This window comes from Ptychodera flava, chromosome 1 (assembly GCF_041260155.1).
Source record: "Ptychodera flava strain L36383 chromosome 1, AS_Pfla_20210202, whole genome shotgun sequence".
Classification (NCBI taxonomy): domain Eukaryota; kingdom Metazoa; phylum Hemichordata; class Enteropneusta; family Ptychoderidae; genus Ptychodera; species Ptychodera flava.
The window spans coordinates 29,068,819-29,091,598 of NC_091928.1; the positions used below are offsets into that span (position 1 = coordinate 29,068,819).

Genomic DNA, 22,780 nt, shown 5'->3' on the forward strand with positions numbered 1-22,780 from the left:
TACTTAAGCCCACTTGACAATTGACATATGCCTCAGGCACTGAAACCAACCGGTCAAAGCCCCACCGGCTTCCAAATCACTTCCTTTGTTAGGAAGGATAAAAAGAGAAACCTACAGAAAGACTTTCTGAGACAAATTTAGCATCAAAACTTCCAATCATTTCCCGTTTGTTCAACAGAGAAAGAAATAGCGTGTGAGTCATTGACACTTTATGTAAGAAACTGTTTATTAAGAAGCTAGAATTGGCGTCTTGCGAAAGCTGTGTGCTTTGACACCACTTCACATTCTTCTTATGTTTTGTAACACCACTTTTCTGTCTGTATTTTGATTATTGATATACTGTATGAGGCAGCACCACAAAGACCAATCTTTCAAGAATTTACAAGCTTCAAAAAAGCTGCTAGGGTCATTCTAGGTGTTGATTTAGTTGTCCCTTCCCAAGTTCTCTTTTCACGTCTAAATTGGCTGCCCATTGACTTTCGTATAGATTATTTTGTTATTTAGACCAGTTCCGCTATGTTGCAGACATGAGTGATTTCAACACACACTGGTCAGGTAAAAATTCATATGCACCGGTCCTTCTTTTAAGACATCTTCTGGACAAAGAACTTTCATTTTTTATGCTACTGTACTTTAGAGTGATATTCCCCCTTATAAAGGAAATGTTGAAAATGTGTCATTATTCAAAACTCGACTGCTCAGGTTTTTGTTACTAATTTAAAATTTAATTATGAAGGTTTTTCCTTAGAGTAATTTTTTCCATCTGTCCCTATTTGTGTCATATGTGTTTTGCTCAGGACTGATGGTTTTCTTCTTATGATGTATATTTAAATTACCCTCTTTAAAATAAATAAATAAAATAAATAAATAAAATAATAGTCAAGGCAAAACAATACTTGGGGCGTAGAACAGAGTGTATCAGGTCTGTCAGTGGTAGGTTACTATAATGTAGCCAAATTGAAAATGCTTTGAATTCTGCAAAAGCTGTCTACCTAATGGTTGAGTTTAAATTTCTCAATGTATTTTTGACTTCAAATGGCTTTCCAGATTGTGAGTTCCATATTATTGATTACTAGATTACAGTTTTTGGCTGACATGTGTTTCGGGGTTAGTTATATTTAACCATACTGCAGATTTAGTAAGTATAAAGGAGCATATTGCATAGCTAGTGAGGATTTGGTATTTTTTTTCTCTCCACGTGTGCTGATGTAACTTTTTCTACCAATCTTAATTTGATGTACAAGTGTCGGTTTAGTTTGGTACAGTACAGAATTGATTTAATTTCCCATCACCCATCTTTCTAATGTGCAAATAGCCGTATCACAACATTAGATATTACAGAGAGATGTTCAGTTTAGTGAAGGATGTTTCCAGTACCCCTCACCCATCTTTTGAAGTGTAATGACCCAACTACAACACCAGAGAACAATAGGATTTGACCAAAAGACTGTCCAAAACGGGAGTTTTGGCTGCTTGTATATGTGTGTGCTGTACAGTACAATCACAGACAGCGCTGGGAGGTGGTGCAAGGTTTGCCGTTGGTGGCGCTCTTCAAAGACATGAGGTTGGCTAGGATGCCGTATATAGCAACAGGCACCTAATCATAGAGTTCCGGTCAATACATCCGGTTTGTTTACTAGTTGTGTTTTCATTGATCAGCTGTTTAAACTATCACAAATGTCCTGTAAATTTCACCTTCTTTAGGTAATTTTCCACATTAGATAAAAAATGTCATATGATTTTTCCAGAATCATGCCAAACAAAGTTCTATTTTTTGGCAAAACTGTATTAGATAAAAAGGCGGGAATCAAAAAATGTAAAGGAGGAAGTTATAATTTTTATTTGAATCGACTGTGGTACTACAGTGGAATTGACCAATTAGAGCTCAGCTTTCAAATCTTGCTTCTTCTGACATGCTCTGCCGGGCATACCGGTATCTTTGTTTACTATCCAGTTAAAGTTTGTGTACATGTTGATGTGCAGGTAGCCGGCCTGTCAGGTAAGCCATCAATGGAATTTTTTCCCCCCAGTATTCCATTCTCTCATTCTCCTCAAGATTCCTTTCCGAAAGTCAATGTATCATATCAAAGCTATCTGCTGTCTGGTCAAAGTTGACCATATATATAATTATGAACATTTTCTCTTATCTTAAGTGAAAATTTACAAGTTTTCAGAGAGAAAAAGACAGAATATACGAGTATCAAACGAGTTCAGTTGAATTTCTTCCAAAATATGTGCATGGTTGAAATTAGGATTTTCGACCATGGGAAAAGGATTTTCTATCATGGTTGGGTCAACTGTTTCTGAAACCTTTCACCCCATCTATACCAATGTGGAGATCAAGTTCAGCAAAAAAAAATGGAGACAGGCCAAAATTCTAATGCTTGAAGAAATGATAGGAATGACCCTGATTATTTCTTTTATCAAGAGAACAGTTGTTTTTAACCATTGAAGTTGACATTTATTTTGAATTTATGAATTTTAAACTGAGACTTTTAGAGTGTTTGGCTTTCAAATTTTCAAATGTAGGTTCCCACACATGACCTCATTTTGAATTGTTGAAATTTTCATGTAGTTTGCATGTTGTAAATTTTGAGGCAATTTTCTAATTTTTTTGTCAAAATGCTCCCGAAATTGTTTGGGCAGATAGATCTCAAATTATCATCAACTTCATGAAATACTACTAACAATGGCTTCTTCTTTGTAAATTCTGTTTTGAATTTTTTTGGTAAACAATTCACAATTTAAGAAAAGGACTTTGATGTGTCTCTATATTTTTTTTTTCGTTGGCGTTGCTATGGACTGACTCTCAAATCATATCGTAAAGAAATCAATAAAATTTTGTCACAGTACTTCTTATTGTCAATTTTGATAGAAATATTGATATAAATATCAATTATGTCGTTTGTATAACTGACTATCAGATGGAATCAGTTTATTTTCTCTATTATTGTGTCAAAAAAAACATGGGAGAACTATATCAGTCTTTACATCGCTTTATTGTCTTTGGTTCTATTGATTTTTCACATTATGATTCACCAGTTCCTCTATAACCTTCCTAACTAATCAAGTCTGACTGCTATGGTCACACAGACCTGTGATTTCAATCACCTGCACATTTTTGTTTATTTTTACCTGTGAAAGAAATGTGTCATATGGTATATGCTTTCACTCATCAGATTCAAGCAAACATTGTTCCTTTGATGAGAGAGAATTTTTAGATTTAGTTTGCTATAATCATAGAAGTGGTCACACTGTTGACCAGACTGCACAAGGCTGGTAGCACAGCTGTATGTAGACTTTACACTCCAAAAATTTGCGTTGCTACCGTATAATTACAACTACCCTACATCAATCAAACAGCTACTTCCTGTCCTTGTATGCCAGCTCCTGTTCAAGCAGGCAGCAAGCACACTTCCTTATGTACACTTCCAAGTGCCAGTCTCTTTCCTGACTGGGCCAGCCATAGCCTGCATTCTGATTGGCTGATGCTCTTGCATACATTAATATAATTTTCATAGCTAAATAATTCCAGGAACAGGTATGAGGTCACGACCTTTGCACTTCCTGGCAGCAGCACAATGCTGATTGAGTCAACAACTTGAAAGCTTGCAAGTTCCACTCTGCTACGCTGGTCACTTCCAGATTGTTTGATCGTGTCAATGTTTTTTTTCAACTTCAGGACCAACAGAAGCTGACAAGTTGTGTCGAAGTTCAAGGTCTGTCCAAGCCAGTGTAGGTGAAGCAAAGACGACAGGTGGGTAGAGTTTGTGGTTTTGTAAAGCAGGCAGATAAAAATTTATTATCATGCATGTGGTCACTGGTAATTTGCATGAAGTAGGTGTAACAGGACGCGGACGCGGAGATAAACCATATGCCGTGGGTAGAATGGTATTAACAAGGTACTCCTGTACTTCCTCCATTCAGAAAAATGTGAGTTGTACGCGTGCTGTTGATTCCTACTCGTATAGTAAGTAAGAGAAATATGTTCTAAATAACTAAAAATATACTCGGTACTAGTATTTTCTTCGGAGATTTTATCTGCAGCTTCTGAGTTTTTTTCCGTATGGATTGTTTGCTGGTTGCTTTCATTTTGATCCGAAAAATCTAGAGATTTGCAAAAAACTTTTTCTGACATTTGACTTTCAGTTTCACAGCGCAGACTTATCAACAATTGTTGAAAATTTTTACCTCCTCAATCTACATTTGCCAACAGTCATTTGATGTCGTACAATTTTTTTCTGTGTCTGTGAAAATTTGAGTGACCGACAGGTGATGTCGTTTGATTGTTTGCAAAAAGCACATACTGTTACAGTACCACTGAGTATTATTTACTACGGTGTTTGGAGATTTTGGGATGTTAGAAAACAAATCAGTGGAAATAAGATCTTTTAGGTTCCATGCTTAGAAGAATTTTCTTAAATTCTTCACAACATTGCTACATTAGTGGATCTTGGCATATCTGAAGTAGACAGGGCCACATGGTCCATATTGTGGAAATTACAACTTGTTTGAGGGTGCCTTTAATGGTAAACAGATGTAAACATACTCCCTAAGATACTGTTGAATTCTACTATGGCGTAACATGGGCCCAGTATCTTTCAGAGATGTTGCTTTTTACATCTGTCAATAAAACATTTCCCTCATTTACTACTCTGAAGAAATTTTAAGGTTTATTTGGTTCAGTTTAATTTTATACGGAAAATATGGCCTACTTTCGCTTCATCAAATTTTTTATGTAAATATTTGCCTGCTTTTAAAAAATAGAAAGATTGCCTATCTTTACCTTTGGTCCACAGTGAACCACACCGAGCCAAGTAACCATAGAGACAAGATTACAGTTTGATTGTTAAAATAACCCATGATAGGTCCTCCCAGTTGTTCAAATGTTTGTTTCAAAACTCATATTTTACATTTATTGTATTGCTAAAATAAATTTCAAATTTGTCTACAATCCTCTGTACTTATGTCAAGATAGCATCAACCCTCCCCCTCTCTGAAAGGTTTTAATTTAAAAAAAACAACAGTTGTCACATAAACTGATTTAATTGCATTTTTTCTCACCAGTGTATCATTACCCTGCATATTTAAGTCATGGCGCATTGTAAGAAATACAATCAATTCAGTGATAAGAAAAGTTATGAAAAATGCATTGCTTTCGCTATGGTTTGGAAGCTCCTGCCTTTAAAGTGTAATCCCAGTAAGATTCTGTCATCTCGTAGCAGATCAAATTGAGAAAGACATCAGTTTGCATCCATACTAGATCAATCACAGGACATACCTCATGTAAAGACTACACCATTCACTGCAGAGAATTTTTTTGGGATGTTGTTCCACTTATTTTGTCGTTTCCACAATCAAGGAAAATTTCACTCCTATTAATCTCAAAATTTGTAGAAATACAAATAACATTACGGGAAACCTCCATTAACGTAGGAATACCCGACTTCCCTGGAGGATCAATTTCACAGACCTGCCTTTCCTACAATGGCACTACAATAGCACCAGCTGGATTAGATAAACATAGCAATGGAAAATTCACACCTTGGGATTAAAAATCTTCTGTTTGTCACTCGAGTTGCTCAGGCAAGTTAATGTAGCCTTCCCTAATGATCTAAACCCTTTTACCACCATGATTTTTGCCCTAACCTAAAATTGTTAATGACGATTATGAACCTGTTACTTGGAATATTTGGAATATATACATGTTTTTTAAATTTTTATCTGATTTCTGGATATGAGATCTTGATTTTTAGTCCCCAGCCAAAATCCAAGGGACTTAACGGATCGAGCTCCATCGATCCATCCGTCTGTCCACGAAGATATCTCAGATATGCCCCTGCCAATTCTTTTCAAACTTGGTACAAGGATAATGCACTATGGTACATATGTAAGGTCCATTGTTTTGGATGTGGCATGCATAATTAGTGCTAATTTGCATAATTAGTGATTTTGAAAAAAAGTTCTCATTCCAGAGAGATGGCGCCAAATTTGATGAAACTTTGTATAGATGTTGGTCACAGAGTTCTAACGGTGCACAAAGATATATGGCAGTATTGTGTCCGTTAACTGTTAATTTGCATATGTATTGAATATTCATGATTTTGGTAATATGTCAAGAAAGACTGACTCAAATCTGATGACACTTGGTAGAGATGTTGATATACCAAAGCTGTAACTGTGTGCAAAGACATTTAGCAGTATCATGTTAATTAATTTCTAATTTGCATATCTAAAGAATTTTGTGATTAAAGGTGATCTCTGTTGAGCTCACGTTGCTCTAAAGGGGAAGTTCACCAAGGATGATTTTTACATATGCACTAGCTTTGTGGTCACTTACCTCGGAAAAGCTATTTTCGCCATTTATTACTCGCAAGATTTTTTACAAAAACCGATAGAAATAGTACAGGAAGTTGCCCATGTAATTTGAATCATGGGAAAAGCGCCAAGCTTGGAGCTTGCATAATGTGATATGGAAGGGACCATTTTCCCATGGGTATGGCATTGTCCACTCACCCATGCTTAAACCAGGCTGTGCGTATTTACATAACTTTTGTTTATACTGAGTATCCTTGCATAAACGATGATTCACTTATAATAAACTGTCCACTGTCAGATTTTGTGTTGCTGTTTACTACCATATTACTGTGAATGGACAATGTGGGGGCCATACCCGTCCGGAGATGGTCCCTTCCATATCACATTATGCAAGCTCCAAGCTTGGAGCTTTTTTCCCATGATTCAAATTACATGGGCAACTTCCTGTACTATTTTTATCGTTTTTGTAAAACATCTTGCGAGTTATAAATGGTGAAAATAGTTTTTCCTGGGTAAATGACCACAGAGCTACCACATATGTAAAAATCATCCTTGGTGAACTTCCCCTTTAACAATGCACAAAAATGTTTATCAGTATCATGTCAATTAATTTCTAATTTGCATATTTGATGAACTTTCTTCAGGAGTGTGACATGCCAGGAAATACAGCATCAAATTTGATGACACATGGTGTTATTTCATTGCTGTAATAGAGCGCAAAGACGTTTAGCAGTATCATGTCAGTTAATTGCTAATTTGCATATTTAGTAAACTTTTGTAATTAGGATGATATATCCAGCAAATTTCATGAAACTTGACATTGATGTTAATCTCATAGTGCTGTAATAGAATGCTATGATATTTAGCGGTGGCCATTTCAATTAATTGTTAATTTTCATATTCAATGAAGTTTTGTATTTAGGGTAAATGTCCAGAAGTACTGCATCAAAGTTTGTGAAAATTGGTACAAATGATTAGCTCACAGTGTTATAATAGCATACAAAAATGTATAAGAACATCCTGTCAATTAATTACTAATTGACATATACAGTATGGCCTTTCATAAGAAGGGTGGGAAGCCGGATGGCTACCGGTATATCCTGAATGGCTGCACTAAATATGATGACACTTGCTGCAGATGTTGAAATGATCATGCAAAGATTTAACAGTCAAGAAAGGCATTAAGTAGTATCAATAGCTAATTATAGTAATTCTCTTCTGTAATTAACACGAGTGTTTTTGGTTCATATCTGGCATTCTGACAGTTTCATGTCAAGAGCCATTTCTCAGACACGCCTTGACCAGTTTCTTGCAGATTAGTTGAATTTTGGCATTTCAAGATCCAATACATGACATACCTAATTCTGTCCAAGAGGTAAAAGGACACAACCCTATTCCATTCAGACTAATGCTTAAAAACTTGTTTACAACACAGTTCAATATGGGCATCAGTCACAGACAGGACTTTGGTACCCTCATTTCTTTTTGCATGTCCATCATATTGACTTAAATATACGGTACTTCCACCGACAAGCTCCCAATATCAAGTGGGGACTATGTCATTGTCAATGACTTGTATAGTGAGCTTTTGTCACAGTGGCAGATCTTTGGATTTTGTTTGCTATGTCTGACTCCATTCAGTCTCTTAAATTTTCTTATTTAGCCAGTACAGACTGATAGCTTTCTTTGTAAGGAACGTCATGAGAGTGAAAGATTTTACTATAATTGTGAAGTCTGACTCAACAATTTAATGTCTTTCTTTTTGACTTGCTTCCCTTTTACTCTTTTCAGAAAGAATACCATTTCACCTTCTAAGTGTTCCTTTACTTCCACGATTACTTCCCATTAAATGTTCCATTCTCTACTCAATAACATCCTCGCCTTAATTTTCTCATGTTCCCCTTTCCATCGGATACTGTGTCCCTCCACTTCTCGGTTCCTCACACTATCTTTTGATGTGTTTGGATATGTCCTGTTTATCTGTTCTGGCTTATAAGATACTCATCTTTGCTTTAGCGGTGCTTGCTGACTTGAAAATGTATTGCATTTTTATCATCAAACTGTATGCAATGCTCTTAATGCTCTTCTGTTTCCTAGGAATATACATACAAGCAACACATCCCTGCTGTATTTACATAACAGTAAATATGCAAACTAAGGCTATTTGCATATAAAAGGTGGGGAACTGGGTTGGGTTGTAATATAAGGCTGCGTATAACCATTTGATTTTGGGGGGGGGGGTATGGAGGAAGTGGGTATGGGAGCAAATTTTTTTTCCTGTCAGAGTGACAGCAATTTTTTTTTTCTACTGTCAGACCTGCATCAATTTTTTTTTTCAAATGGAGTGGCAGTGCAAATTTTTTTTTTATTGGTCATCAAGTTTGTAATGCGTTGTATATAAGGGAGTCGTGATTATTTACGGCCTGAAACTCCGAAATTTTTAAGATATTGATGTGTGCAATGGTACAGTCTGGAGCAATCTGAGAGGTGTTTTTAATTTTTTTTTAATAAGTGAAACTCTTAGAACACCCCAAGGGGAGAGCACGAGAGGGGGGTTCCCCCTCTCGTATTGGAAATTTTGAGAAATTGATGTGTTTAATGGTGCAATCTGAGAGGAGTTTCAGTTTATTTTGCACTCGATAAAACTGTTTGAAAATGACATTGAACACTGATATTTTTTTACATTTTTTGCATGATCAGTGTTTGAGTCACAACATTCAACAACCAAACAATGACAATACATTTTGTGAAAAACAGTTCTGTTTGCCAGAGACTGAAGAGAAATGAATATACAGGAACGGAAAATCTGTCCCCTTCTTCTGTCATTTCTCCAGCTGCCAGCTTCTAATGAAAGGCCTGAAAATGATATGTTATCTTTTGTGGTCAGAGAAACTAGGCTGATCCATTGTATTTCATTATATTTGTTGTTCCTCAATATTTATATTGAGAGAATAATATATTAGTTTTAACACTAGTTTATTGACTCCTGTCTTGTGTTTTAAATTTTCACAATTTACAGAAGTCAAATAGTCCCCTTTAGATAGTGCCTATGCCATTGAGATATTGCAACAGAAATCCTGAAATATGATTTCTTGGGTCAGAAAAGGGAAGGAAAACATTGAGTGCACTGAGGTGTAAAGTAGACCTATGTAGTGAATGCTTATATCATAAGTGCTGGGAAAAAACATAAGAATTGCTTGTGGTAAAACATTTGCGCCGCCTATGGCGGAGCGCCGCAAGAATACATGAGAATAAGGTTTCCAAATTTTGCTCATTTCTGGTGCATTGTGACAATTTTTTTTTCACTTCTGTCTGTTATGACAATTTTTTTTTCTCAGGCCATGACAGGATCAATTTTTTTTTTCTTCTATTGCACCTGGTGACAATTTTTTTCTCTCAAAATCCTCCATATCCCCCCCCAGAATCAAATGGTTCTCCCCTAAGGCTGCATATATCCATATCTCTGTCTCCCACCACAACTTGAAAACCAGTGTACTGCTGAAATCACAATACATTCAAAATGTCAAAAACAGGCCAAGCTACCGGGTATAATTTAAGCTATCTCCAGCTGTTACTCAGTCTGTCAAGTGAAAACATCAACCCACAAAATATCGTGGTAGGAATTACAAAAGTTTCGCCCGCCAAAGCAAATCTGTATTCATTCTGTGTAACCATGCCCCAAATTTCACAAAGAACCGTACTTTTAGGCATTGGTCAGATATTCAGTCCTGTCAAACGACCGCCATGCTTTACAATCTACCTTAGTCAAATTGTTAAACAGTAAATATTAAGGAAGCAGAACACTGACATGAGGGAAACAACTGGAAGCGTTGCTCACTTTAAATGATACAAAACATTGCCAGATATTTTGTATCCTATGATCGCCGAAACAAAGCTTCTCTGTCTGCTCTCAGATGATGAAAAATCACCAGTGACCGGATCCCTACCACTGAGTAAGATTTCCTGGTCAATCAAATCCTGTAACTCTTGCAAGGTTTCTTTCCATCTCTTAAATCAGAAGGAAATTTTGGAGGTAAAATCTAATCATATTTGGTCAAACAGTTTTGTTTCTGATATTACTTGTCTAATGGCTTCAGAATTAGGTTTGTACCGTAGAATAGTGACCAACCATGTTAGATTGAGCTATAAGTATAAAGGCAAAGTTTTAACAGCAATTGCTCAGAAATCATTATAACATCCATTAATTTTGGGAGAAGGTGCATATGACCCAAAAGAGGAGAAATATACCTGAATTCTGAACTTAAGTATGCACCTTGAAAGTGAAAAACCTTAACTTTTGCTCAAATTTCTCTCAAGGAATATTTCAACTATTCTCTTTGAAAATCAAGAATAAAAATTGGGGGTCACTGTAAAAATTTTGGTACTAAAGACTCATATTACCAACGATTTACCGATATTCGAAATTTAAAATGGCTGCCATCCGTATGTTAATGCTATGGAGAAAAATGAAATTTTTGAATTTGAAAAACTAAGCCAGTGAAAAAATTTCCTTGCACCAAAAGCTTTAATTTGAACTCCCACAAGTGATATAATATCAGAAAATAACTCATGAGGGGAACGCTCCATTAACTTGGACATACCCGAGTAACCCGAGTTGGTTATCAGAGGATTAATCTCTATGTCAACATATGCGAACAGATTATCTTTTAGTGTAAACAAAACATTAGCACTGCCGGAACTACTTTTAGCATGGCCAATGCCAGTCGGCGCCTGACTTGATGATGCCCCCCCCCCCCCCCCCCCCCCCCCTGTCCGGCACTCAGGATTTCCAACCAGCGTTAAAAGTGCCGTCCAGCACTTGCTGTTACTTTGAGGTCATCATTTAGTTCATAAAATTGCATGAAGAGTTTACAAAAACGATGGTACTATAGAATCCCTTTCAAATAAAATGCTGTTTAAACAATACTAGCAGTTAATTAACGTACGCTGATTTTGCATACGAAAAGCTATTTTTGTATGAATGTTTATACCCCTATAAAAGAAAGTACGGTAGCGAAAATCAGCACAACAAAACAGGACTTCAGCACAACAAAACAGGACTTTTACTAAAACATACTCTTTCAATTTCAGTTCAGACTCAATTAGTGGCATTGCGGAAAGGTGCATGCAATGCAATGAAAGTCACGAGCAAACTTTGGTGTCAACGGATCCAGTCTTTGAATTATCAATGAACACTCACTTATTTTTCTGGTAAAAAGCCAAAGGCTACTTGTCCATCGCAACAAGCCTCTCTGTTTGAATCCGCGTGTTCATTTTTAGCCGGATGCCGGCCAAATTGACCGGCTACTTCCGTATTTTGGCCGGCTACTTTTCAGCAATGTTTCGCTCTCTAGCCCCGAAATTCTGGTTTTGATAATAATATTTTGATATTTGTTGTCTTGCAAGCCGGAGATAACATTTCAGAAGTGCCTATGTGGCTATATGTAATCTAGCAATTTACGCGGTGAACTTGTTGCTATCTAGTATCAGCCTGTAGTACCGCGATCTGCGAACGTGTAACTGTACTGGGAATCGCTCTCGAGGTATCCTCGAGGTCTCCTTGCTTTCCCGACTACAGCCCGAATTATTCCGACTTTCACATCGGGTGCAGCTTACCATTGGACTGACGTTACGCCCACCAATAGCGGCCATTTCCGAATAAAGCCGACGTTTGTTTCTCTCAAACGCGAAAGAGGAGAAAGCCCCTAACGGGGAAGAGAAAGTCGACGCTTCAGAGCTTTTGTTTTCTGCGTAAGAGTTGGGCCTTGTCTGATGGGTAGGTTTTTGATCAAATGTAAAGCAACCAAAAGTTACTGAGTCTCATATTTCATACTTTTGAAACGCCACGTCAATCCATCCATAGTCGATCATAGATCTACATCGCGTTTTGTGGAGGGGCCGTGGTTTAAGCGGAAGGGAAAGTCTACGCGGGAGTCTACGCTTGAAAACGTTGATTTTCTGCGTAAGAGTAGGACTTTGTCTGTTGGTTGCCGGAGGTTTTAGATCAAATCTAAATAAACAAACAATTACTTGGTCTCATTTTTCGTACTTTTGAAACGCTACGTCGATCACAGTGTCAAATTTCAGGTCGACCACAGTTCCTCTATCAACCGGTCTGGAAACGCCTATTGTAAAAGGTGTCAATCACCTGGACCGCACAGCCAAACCGCGATACGAGGGGCAGTCACGTGATAATGCGTAGCTTGGGTTTGTCCTGCATGCCACAGTCCCCGATTGTGTGTACGCTTTTCTCGAATTTTCGCTGTTTTTGTTCTCTGCGTCTATCTACGACACGGAGACAGAAATCACCATATCCTGAAACCGGTGTTTGTTTTTCAAGATCCTTCTTCCATCGTAAATGATGATAGTGTGCGATAATTTCTGGGGTTGATCGCTGCGAGTGTACTTGACGTAGCACAAGCAACGGCTGGAATCAAACCGGGAAATTTGTCGTCGCTTTCTCTTGCAATGCTAGTATTCAGTGCCTCCAAATATGATAAAATGTTTTCTGTGCAATATTCTGTGAAATCATGTCTGTTAACTGAGCAGAATAGGAAAGACAACTGCAGAAATGCATCGATAGAGGGACTGTGGGTCGACCGATATTGCATTATACGTAAGCTTACTGTGTCACAATCGACTAATCGACTGCAGGTGTGTTGTACACATACGGTGTCGTACAGGTTGACGTTGGGTGTCGTCAATTTGGAATTTTATCAAACATGGACACTGGAATTTAGCTCTCTTTTTCAATAATATTCAACATCAAAAATCAATGGTAAGCTCGCGAATTCGTTTTATTGTGAAATTAATACCGTGAATTAAATCACTGAAAATTGTGCCATCCGCCGACCGGCCTCGTTAACTGCCTCTACTATTTCTCCTTTCTTATAATATGTACGAGTGGCCATACTGTTTACAGACGGATCCGGCTAGCAATTCATTGACTTAAATTCGCTCTATAGGAGATGTAATGTCACAGGATACGCGCAGCTCTTGGAGTCCTTACTCACTCGTTACGTTGTTTGCAAGTGCAAGAAAAATCTCGCCACGTGGAAAGAACGTTCCATGCTGTTCTGATCACATTTGCATATATGATCAATGCGCGTTACTGAAGTGAAGCGTCCGAAATAGGAAACTTGAATGAAAATGAACGAAGAACGATATTTTGTTTCACCATATTTCTAAAACTTAGTTTAGAGCCTAAATTAAAGAATACACTAGATTACTTGCATTGAAAAAAAGGGCAGTTCATTTTTTCCTGTCAACATAGTTCCATGTGCAAGCATATGTGTGTGCCCGTGGTATTGAGTGAGTCGTTACAGCCCTGACGTTCCTATCATAGTGCCAGCTCGATAAGATAATCGCAACAATGGAAAATTAACACCTTGGGGATTAAAAGTCTTCTGTTTGTCACCCGAGTTGGCAGGCAGCAACTCGGGTTTCAGGTACCATCAAAGTTAATGGAGCCTTCCCCTAATGTGTAAAAGTTTGAGAGTCTGAATATCTGTCCCCGAGGCGCGTTCTGCCTTAAGTGTTTGGTAAACTTGTGTTGAATTTTATGTGTTGCTCACCAGTCCAAATAAGCTATTGTATGATGTCAAATTGTTTTTGAAATACAACCACATCTGAATCATTTTAATTCAAGAATCCAGAATGACAGCATTACAAAAACTAGGAATAATCCATATTTAAATAATCAGTTTTTAGCTTCGCTGTTAGTGACACAAAGTTCATCTAATAGGTTGATGTGTGGTGTAGTCTGGCGTCTTGGATCTGTCATCTGTTGTTCGTCAACTTATTATGTTTCAGGCTTCTTCTTCAAAACAGCCTGTCTTATTCGTTTAATATTTTGAGTGCATGTCCCAAGGGATGACCTGAATCAGATTCGTTCAAATTGTGATGAAAACTGAAAATTTGCATTTTTGAGGCTAATTTTGCTTTTTTTTTGCAAAAAACATCTCCTCCTCAATGGCTGATCAGACAGCTTTAATAATTGGTGTACAGTTCCCTAGGGATGACCTTACATAGATGTGTTCAAATTGTTATGAAAATATGCACATTTGTATGTTTAAGGAAATTTTTGTCAATTTTGGTCAAAAATTATTTTCACCAAAACCACTTGTCTAATAGCTTTGATATTTGTTATACAGGTTTGTAGGGGTGGTCTAAATGATAATATTGAAATTATGATGAAATCTGCAATTTTGTGTTTTTAGGGGAATTTTTGCCATTATGGTCAAAAAATTTGTTTCTCAAAAACTTCTCATCTGATAACTTTGATATTTGGTAGACATGTTTCTAGGGATGATCTCAATGTGATATCTTCAAATTATTATGAAATCTTAACTTTATCAAAGCATGTGTCATAAATAATTAGTTTCTACATAATACAGCGAATTTCTGTAGACCGTTAGGTCACTTGTTCATCGTTTTACCTCTTTGAGTGCTGTGATTTTTCCCACCAAAAATTCAGTGCAACATTTTACCAATTTTGCATGAATTTTCCTCTCATTTTTTTATAGTTTTGGACCAAAAGGGCATTACATTATATTGGCTACAGCTTTTTATCAACATTTTTCGCAAAAATCTGAAAAAATATGACTGAGTTATATTTAATATAGGTGACAAAAACTGACTTTGGCGCTCAAAGGGTTAATGGATAAACTTTACCACAGTAGCAACATTATAATAACAAGCAATTGATTCCTGTGTTAATTCACACACGGAATGTCCAGCTTCAGTTATTGCTATGGAAGTTTCTTTCATCTACTCAAGTGATATAGAATAGAGTTTTCATAGTACTGTGTGACGACAGAACCAGTCAGGCAGTGGAGTTTTATCATCAGTTCAACCATTAATCACTGATAAAGTGTGTTTGATAAGACACAGGTAAATGATCAATCCAACACTGGCCATGCATTATAAATAGCCAACCTTGAAAAACAGACACAGAGAACAGTTCAGATTGGAGAAATCAAATTTAGATTTCGTATCTGATAAATCCACACAAAATACCTATTTCACCTGCAGTGGATCACACACATGTTAGAGGAAGCAACAGTGTAAATATTTGGAAAGAGAGGAATATTGTGCCATTGAAGTGAAGAGATTTCAACTTCCACCACAAAACATCAGATTACAAGGATTGGAAGTTAATATGGTACCATGGTAACCTGCTTATCTAGTGTTTTTTTTATGCAAAAATCTTTTGTACCAGAAGATGACCTCATCAAACTTAGGAAACCGGATATCCCGAAAGGCATGTCTGTCTCATATTGATTTGTATCATTGTGGTGCTGAGCCCTGAGGTTTGTTTTGAGATTTCTAATGTTTGTTCGTCAACTCCAGATGTGCACAGGTCACCTATTGGTTTTTTTTTCAGTCTACTTCCTCTCTTGTGTGGGCTTTGGAGTTTCAGTCGCCTTGCTGTGATTCTTCTGTCTGAGGTGTCTGCTGGAGATTTTGTTACCATAGAGAAGAGAGAAAGCATGTTTGCCCGGTACATGTATTAGACAAGATACTGCATTGTAATGAAAAACAGGGGATTTGTTCACTTTTTACCACTCTGATAGCTCCACTGTCAGCGATATTTGATTTATTTTCTGTCAGTATCTCAGTGTCCTTAATCAACTCTACACTCCTATGAAACTCTATCTCAGAAAGCTGTCTTATCATTGTTTACTAGTCACACAAAATCACCTGAGTTTGGTTTGTCTAACTAACGAGAAAATTTGCATAATTATGCAAATGTATGGGGCTAATTTTCGTATTATTGGTTATTCTTGTTATTTTTTACCACTGGTCTGCTAGCAATCAAATTTAGTGCATCTTTTTGTTTCAATAAACATAAATTTCGTTATATAGAAATGTTCTAAATTTTCTATAAAAATCGTCCTCTCTGAAATTTTTTATCATCCGTAATATAATTCAGTTTCTAAGTTCCAAGGAAACACTTTATTCAGTTTTATTCTTCTCTGAAATTGTTTGTTCAATAGTAATCAAATTTCTGTATGCAGTACACCAAGGATGACATAATTAATATATCTTCCAAGGATGAGTAAATTTAAATATGCAAATTTTTGAAGGGGACCTCATGTACTCAATTTTTTTATCATTTTCTTATCTGATGGCTTTGAATCTCATGTAGCTATCACTATAGGAAAAAATTGCGAGACGAGAGCGAGAAAATGATGCTTTCTCGCAATTGGTGAGAATCTCTTGTCATTCTCACTGCTACCAGTGAGAAATTTTGAATTCTCACCGGTGAGCAGTGAGAAATGCACTCCTTGGTGAGATAACAGATTCAAACCGGTGAGAATGGAAATTCTCACCAGGTTGAATAAATCTATTTTCTCACCAAGGAGTGCATTTCTCACTGCTCACCGGTGAGAGTTTTTGGATTCTCACCGATGATTCTCACCAATTGCGAGAAAGCGTCACTTTCTCGCTCCAGTCTCGCAATTTTTTCCTATAGTGTATTACTGTTAAGGATACTTTTCAAGGATATTAAGGATACTCTGTTGCCAACCAGCATAAATTTGCATATGTAAATTTTCATAACATTTTGTGCATTTGTTGCTATGACCACCCCCGAGCGTACTGGTAGATTTAACATATAGTGTTAGGAGGCTGTAGTCTCAAAAAACTAAATTCATTTTGTACTGCAAAAGTAATCTTAAAGTAGGTAAATCTCTTAGCCTTTTGTGAATAATTTTTCACCAGTCTCATTCTACTTGAAATGCGATAACTTTCTCGTACTGTAAAACGGAAGAACACTGTGTATCTTCTGTGGGTGTTCAGAATATGGACAAGAGTTTCACATTTCCTAAATGAGGTAGTTACGATAGCTCTGACTGTGCATTTATTAAGGGGTAGTTGCTGAAATTTTTGATGATTTTTTTTTTACTATTTGTGTTTAGCATGTCGACCGCAAGTTCTGGTTTTACTCCCCAAAGCATGTTGACACACCAACTATTTAGCTTGTCAACTCAGCGTCTGTGCGTGTAAAATGCACTGTTATTGTTTACATTTGAATTCTACCGGTAGTTCGGATCAGCATTTTCTTGTCAACAATGACAGTGCAGTGGACACATGTACAGGCTGAGTTGACAAGCTGAATACTGTGTATCTCAGTGCTTTGAGGAACAGAACAAGAAACTGGAGTTGACAATAAAAAACAAAAATTGAAAACAAGGCATCAAAAGTTACAGCTTCAAGCCTTTTAACCACCTGTTTCTTTCTTCCCAGAAAATTTGGAATGTGTACTGTGAACTCTTAGGTATTTTTAGACAACTTTTTTGGGGCGAGGTTTTAAAAATAGTACAAAAGTCCAACTTCTTTGAATTTTATTGCTGTATGAATGATAGCACAGCAAGTAAATTATAGTATTGTGTAAACTTTAATCCTTGAATAACGGCCTGTTGTGTGTGTTTTTTAGGTCAGAAGTTCACTTTCGTCCATTTACCTTTCTCTCCATCTTCACCTTTTTCCAACATGTCCAACATTTTTATTGCTCTGTCAATGGTGTGCTGTACACTCTTGATACAAGCTTTGTTAAACCTGATGATCGTACACCCAGAAAAGGCAAGATTATGTCAATGTAAATAATCAGTTAACATAGAAATGCGAAACTGCTTTTCCAGGTACATACATGTTTGTTTTTCTTTTCCAAGAATGGCATTCAAAAAAGAAATCCCCCTAAAAAGACATCATTTTCGAATTGCACAACAGTAGTACTTCAGCCTAGATCAGGTTTATTCAATGGTGGGGCAAATCATGCCAGTACTGGTAGAATACTTGCAACTTTGCATGTTTTTGAAGTTTCATTTGCTGTATAACTTTGCATGTCTTTTCAGACTGAACTAAAATGCATTTGTTCAAAATAATACTGCATTACTTCATGCTGCATTTGATCATTAAAAAGGACCAGTAGTCGAAACTTTTGACGATTTTATTTTTTCATCTGTTTTGTAAGTCATTTGCAAGTTCTTGATCTACTGCCATTACCCAACAGCATGTTGAAACGCAACTATTTAGCTTGTCAACACACTTAGGCAACTTTTCTGTCATATGACATATATAGGATATGGGTTCCAAACACGAGAGATGTGTGCATACACATGTACCAGACACTTTATTGTTTATGAGGTTTGGTGTTATTAAAATTGGCCGTAATAACCATTAATGCAAGAACTAAGAAATATAAATTGGTAGATCTAGTCTTAACTCCCAGCAGCTGGAAAAATTCAACATTGATAAGTACATATTGGATCTATTGCTACCCTATGGAGATATCTGCAGGATTTCTGTTGAAATCTCCATGCTGTCTCAATACACGAAAAGTCAAACTTTCAGATGTGCCAGTGTGAAGGCGGAACTCCTAGCAAATATTCACAGAGCTCCACACGTGCTCTGTTTCATTTTCAAGATATTGTAACGAGTATACACAAATAATGTTCTGTATACTCCAGTAAAGCCCCCTAACTTGGACAACATTATTCAAAATGCCAGGGTAAGCCCAGTGACTCATTGGTGCCTATATACCATATGCAAATTTTTAATTACATATTCATAGGTAGAGCACTTTGTCGGCAATGTGAGTTCATTGACCAGTGTAAGTAGAAACACTGCTTGCTTCATTTCCAGGTAAAGTGGCTTAAGTGAAGGAAGTTTGTAATATGCATCTTTGTGTATAATGTAATGCGTGGTTGAACTCCATGATATAAGAATACTTTTGGCGCTAGTTTTCAGAAATTAGAATAATAAGTGTGAAAATTTTTTGAAAAAATTAGAATAATAAGTGTGAAAATTTTTTGAAAAAATTATCAAAATATCATGACATGCAGTAAATGTAAACATATGCATTATATGTGTGTCACAGTAATCACAAGTATTTGAGTCACTTCCCTTGGGAACGTGATCAACAGTCTCGTCTTCCTTTCTCCTGAGAATTTGCAGAAATTTTATGACCAACTGAAAATTGAAATGTGTATGTTTTACTTTCAGTTCACCTTTTTGATACTGTCATCTTTACGTAGGCTCAAGGAAACTCAACCTTACTGATACAAAAGGAAAGGAAAATTTAACTTGGAGAACATCACTATAACTAGCCTGTTTCCATTTTCATTCGGAAGTATTTCCAACTACATTCATCTTAATGATTAATGTATATTGTGCATTGATAGTGACAATTTGATTTGCAACTTTGTATTTGAACATTGCTCAATTATACACTTTGAATAACTGAGCTAATTTTTAGGTCATGCGACTTTTTGAGATGGCCCCTTGTGACGGACATCCAAAATGCAGGAAATTTGACAACTGATAACTAAAATTCATATTCTGATGGTATTATTTTGGTCATTCCTGCTTCATATATTGTTGGGTATTATCATTTTCTGAACTCAAACATGCTCAACAGCTTGTTATGTTAAAACAGAGTTTTAAAATTTTGCAGCAGTTTTCCACAATAAAACTGAAAATCATCCTCATGGACGATGAAAAATTAAGATGCAGGTGTTACCATGAGGGAATTACCAATATTTGAAATAAAAATGGCTTCTATAAGTGGTGTTAACTCTGTGGGGAAAATTAAATTGTTGTTCTTTCGCTGAAAAGAAAACAGCAGAGATCTTCATCTACTCTCCCAGTTTGGTATGCGTCCTCCAATCCTGACTTCCCAGCCTGACTTGTACCAGAAGTTCAGTTATTACAGTTTCATACATTTCATAACCTGTAAGCAAGGCCTAGAGATTTGACACCAGACACTTCCCGATATTTCAGTCAGCAACATAACATGTGACTGGTCCCACAGAACAAAAATAGCCAAATGAACTTTTCCATTACAAATTCACAATTTCTGGCCGTAAACCAAGTACAGGGAAAAAAGCGACAAACTACAGGATGCATTTTACATGATTGGAAGAGAGCTAGGTTCTTCTTTACGAAGCGAGCGTCATTGCTAATTTCTTTTTTGTCACGTATTTCACCTCTCCGTCCAGTCCAAGTCAGAGATGGAGCCAGGTAGCCCCAGTGCGGTCATGGCCTACCCTCTACCTCCGGTCAGCTACGGACACACTCATCCTGTTCAATGGAACTACCACGGTCTAACTCCGTACTCGCCGAGGCTAGCTGCCCCGCCAAGCTTACAGATAACACCAGACATCTTGCGCACGCCGATCCCGATCAACCCACTGCCTCTTGGTAAGTGCAGAAATTCAATAAAGACTTCTCATTTTCCGTTGGTAGCATGATCTTTAACATTTAAATCAGCACAAACCGTTTTTTAACAATGAAAAATTTTAGGGATATATGTTACGATTTTTTTATGGAAGTCACTTATAGCTCGAGGGATTTTACTACGGCTATACACAGAAGCCTCTTCCTGGTTTATTTCAGAAGTGAAAACATTCAAATATGTATTCATAAATGTGAAATAATTTTTGTGTCAATATTGGCTGATCTATGACTTTGGAATTTCAAAATGCTCACTTCCATGTCATCTACACGCAATTGTGAACTCTGCTCCAGAGTTTGGTAGACAAATTACAGTTCATGCTCTTTTCGGCCAGTAATAATTGTATTGTTTATTTTCCTTAATCCTTTGTGCGCTGTAATTTTTCCCACCAAAATTTTAGTGCACCATTTGCTAATTTTTGTGAATTTTTCAGCAATTGTTTTTGATAATTTTTGACCAAACAGACATTGCATTTCACTGGCTACAAAATTAAGCCAAAAATCTGAAAAAATTGATCGGAATATATTTGATAAAGGCGGCAAAAACTGACTTCGGCGCTCAAGGGCTAATAAATGCGTTCATCTCCTGCGTGTGTGAGGAGGCAAAAAGCTTTCTTTTGGTGAAGTAAGTTGTCATTTGAGAATTATTGTGTCATATGCTGGAATAACTTTACTCTTTGCTTTATGCAAGACCATAGAGCTTTGGCAGTACGTTGACCAAATCAATCTAGTCTCTTCCCGCAGTGCCTTGTAGGACTGTGTCAGATACATTTGTTCTGGGTCAGAGTTCATGATAGCAGCGCTAGCGTACTTGCTCGTTTTCATAGTGTTACTCTCTGGTCTGTCATTCACTTCTATTATCTGAGATCTGTGATCAGAATGAAAAAAAAAACATTAAGGTCTCGACAATCTGACCTTACAGATCTGGATGTCTTTACACAAGATGTGCTGATAGACCCACGCAATCACATGTCATTTCAGTCAGCGTTCCGCTTTGTACTAATTTACATAATATTCCTTGCTAGTATTAATCCTACTGAAAATAACAACTCTTGTGTAACTGTGAAAGGGTTACACTGGTTTGCTAGTTCTTCAAAAAATGTCACAGATTTATGTGTGCTGGTGTTTGTCAAGGAATGCGCCTTTCTACAATAGTCCATCACAGTCACTTGTGAATGAGCTCAGCTTGGTTTCGTAGTCATTAATAGAAAGCCAACTCCTCATTCCTCCCAAAGCCACACCCCCCATGCACTGGTCCCGAGATGATGTCATCAAGTGGCTGCGCTGGTCGCAAGAAGAGTTCTCCCTCAACGACATCGACGTCTCCAAGTTCTGCATGAACGGCAAGGGTCTGCTCATGCTGACGAAGCAAGATTTCAAGGACAGAGCCGCGTATGCCGGAGACGTCCTCTACGAGATGCTGGAAAGACTCAAGAGGAAAGGTAGGTGCAAAACACCCTCTCACCGCCATGGTTTGGCCCGAACTCATTGTCGTCAATGTTGACGTTGGACCCATTTACAGTGAATTAGGGGTGAACAGCATAACTTTATCATCAATGTGAATGACGTCATGATCACTATTTTATCACAACTTCCTCAGACCTATTGTTTTTAAGATACTAAAGAACTATTTTCCAAGTCCCATTCATATAGGAACTCTATATTAAAAGGAGCTCTATTAACCGAACACCTCACCAAACCGAATAATTTTCTCAGTCCCTGTAGAGTTCGGTTTAGACAGGTTTTACTTTACTGTATATGCCTTTGAAATGATCATACTCCCAACACTCAACTAGAGGAATAAAAATTTTTGATTTTCAAGAGAAGTTCACAGTTAACCGCCTAGAGTACCCTAGATCACTGTGTTGTTATACCGGTATCTAACTGACATTTCAATGACTTACCTGCAAGTACTGTGATTCCTGCTGCTGTCACTGCGTCAACTTTCTCATTGTGCTGAAAGTTTCAACCTCTGGTCTGCAGCAATGCATGATTTTTCAGGCTCCTCTGCGGACAGAGGGTCCCCTTCTCATCGAGGTTATGTGCTTTGTCTTGTGCAATATACCGGTATAAACGCATAATAATAAATGTAATTGTGAATTTGTCAATAGCATTATTTTGGCATGTGTAGTCATACCATAACTGATGTATAAAATGGTGTCCAAAGACAGTGATTTAACTCTTGTTAGCCTTTAAACCACCATGGGTTGGCTCAAACTCATTG

At 37.2% G+C, this 22,780-nt stretch overlaps 1 protein-coding gene across 4 annotated transcripts in view; it reads left to right on the forward strand.

The window, feature by feature from the left end:
- The window catches only part of LOC139134629 (transcription factor ETV6-like), an 87,653-nt gene that overhangs the window by 48,005 nt on the left and 16,868 nt on the right, over positions 1-22,780 (forward strand). For 2 of the 4 annotated variants that reach the window (XM_070701577.1, XM_070701587.1), the window contains exons 2-4: positions 3,683-3,757; positions 20,322-20,523; positions 21,792-21,998. In XM_070701577.1, the coding sequence (XP_070557678.1) occupies positions 20,334-20,523; positions 21,792-21,998 (397 nt within the window). In that variant the 5' untranslated portion in view covers positions 3,683-3,757; positions 20,322-20,333. Of the gene's footprint in view, positions 1-1,980; positions 2,000-3,565; positions 3,758-20,321; positions 20,524-21,791; positions 21,999-22,780 lie in introns of those variants that run through there. The other 2 variants (XM_070701595.1, XM_070701568.1) reach the window with 2 other exon arrangements.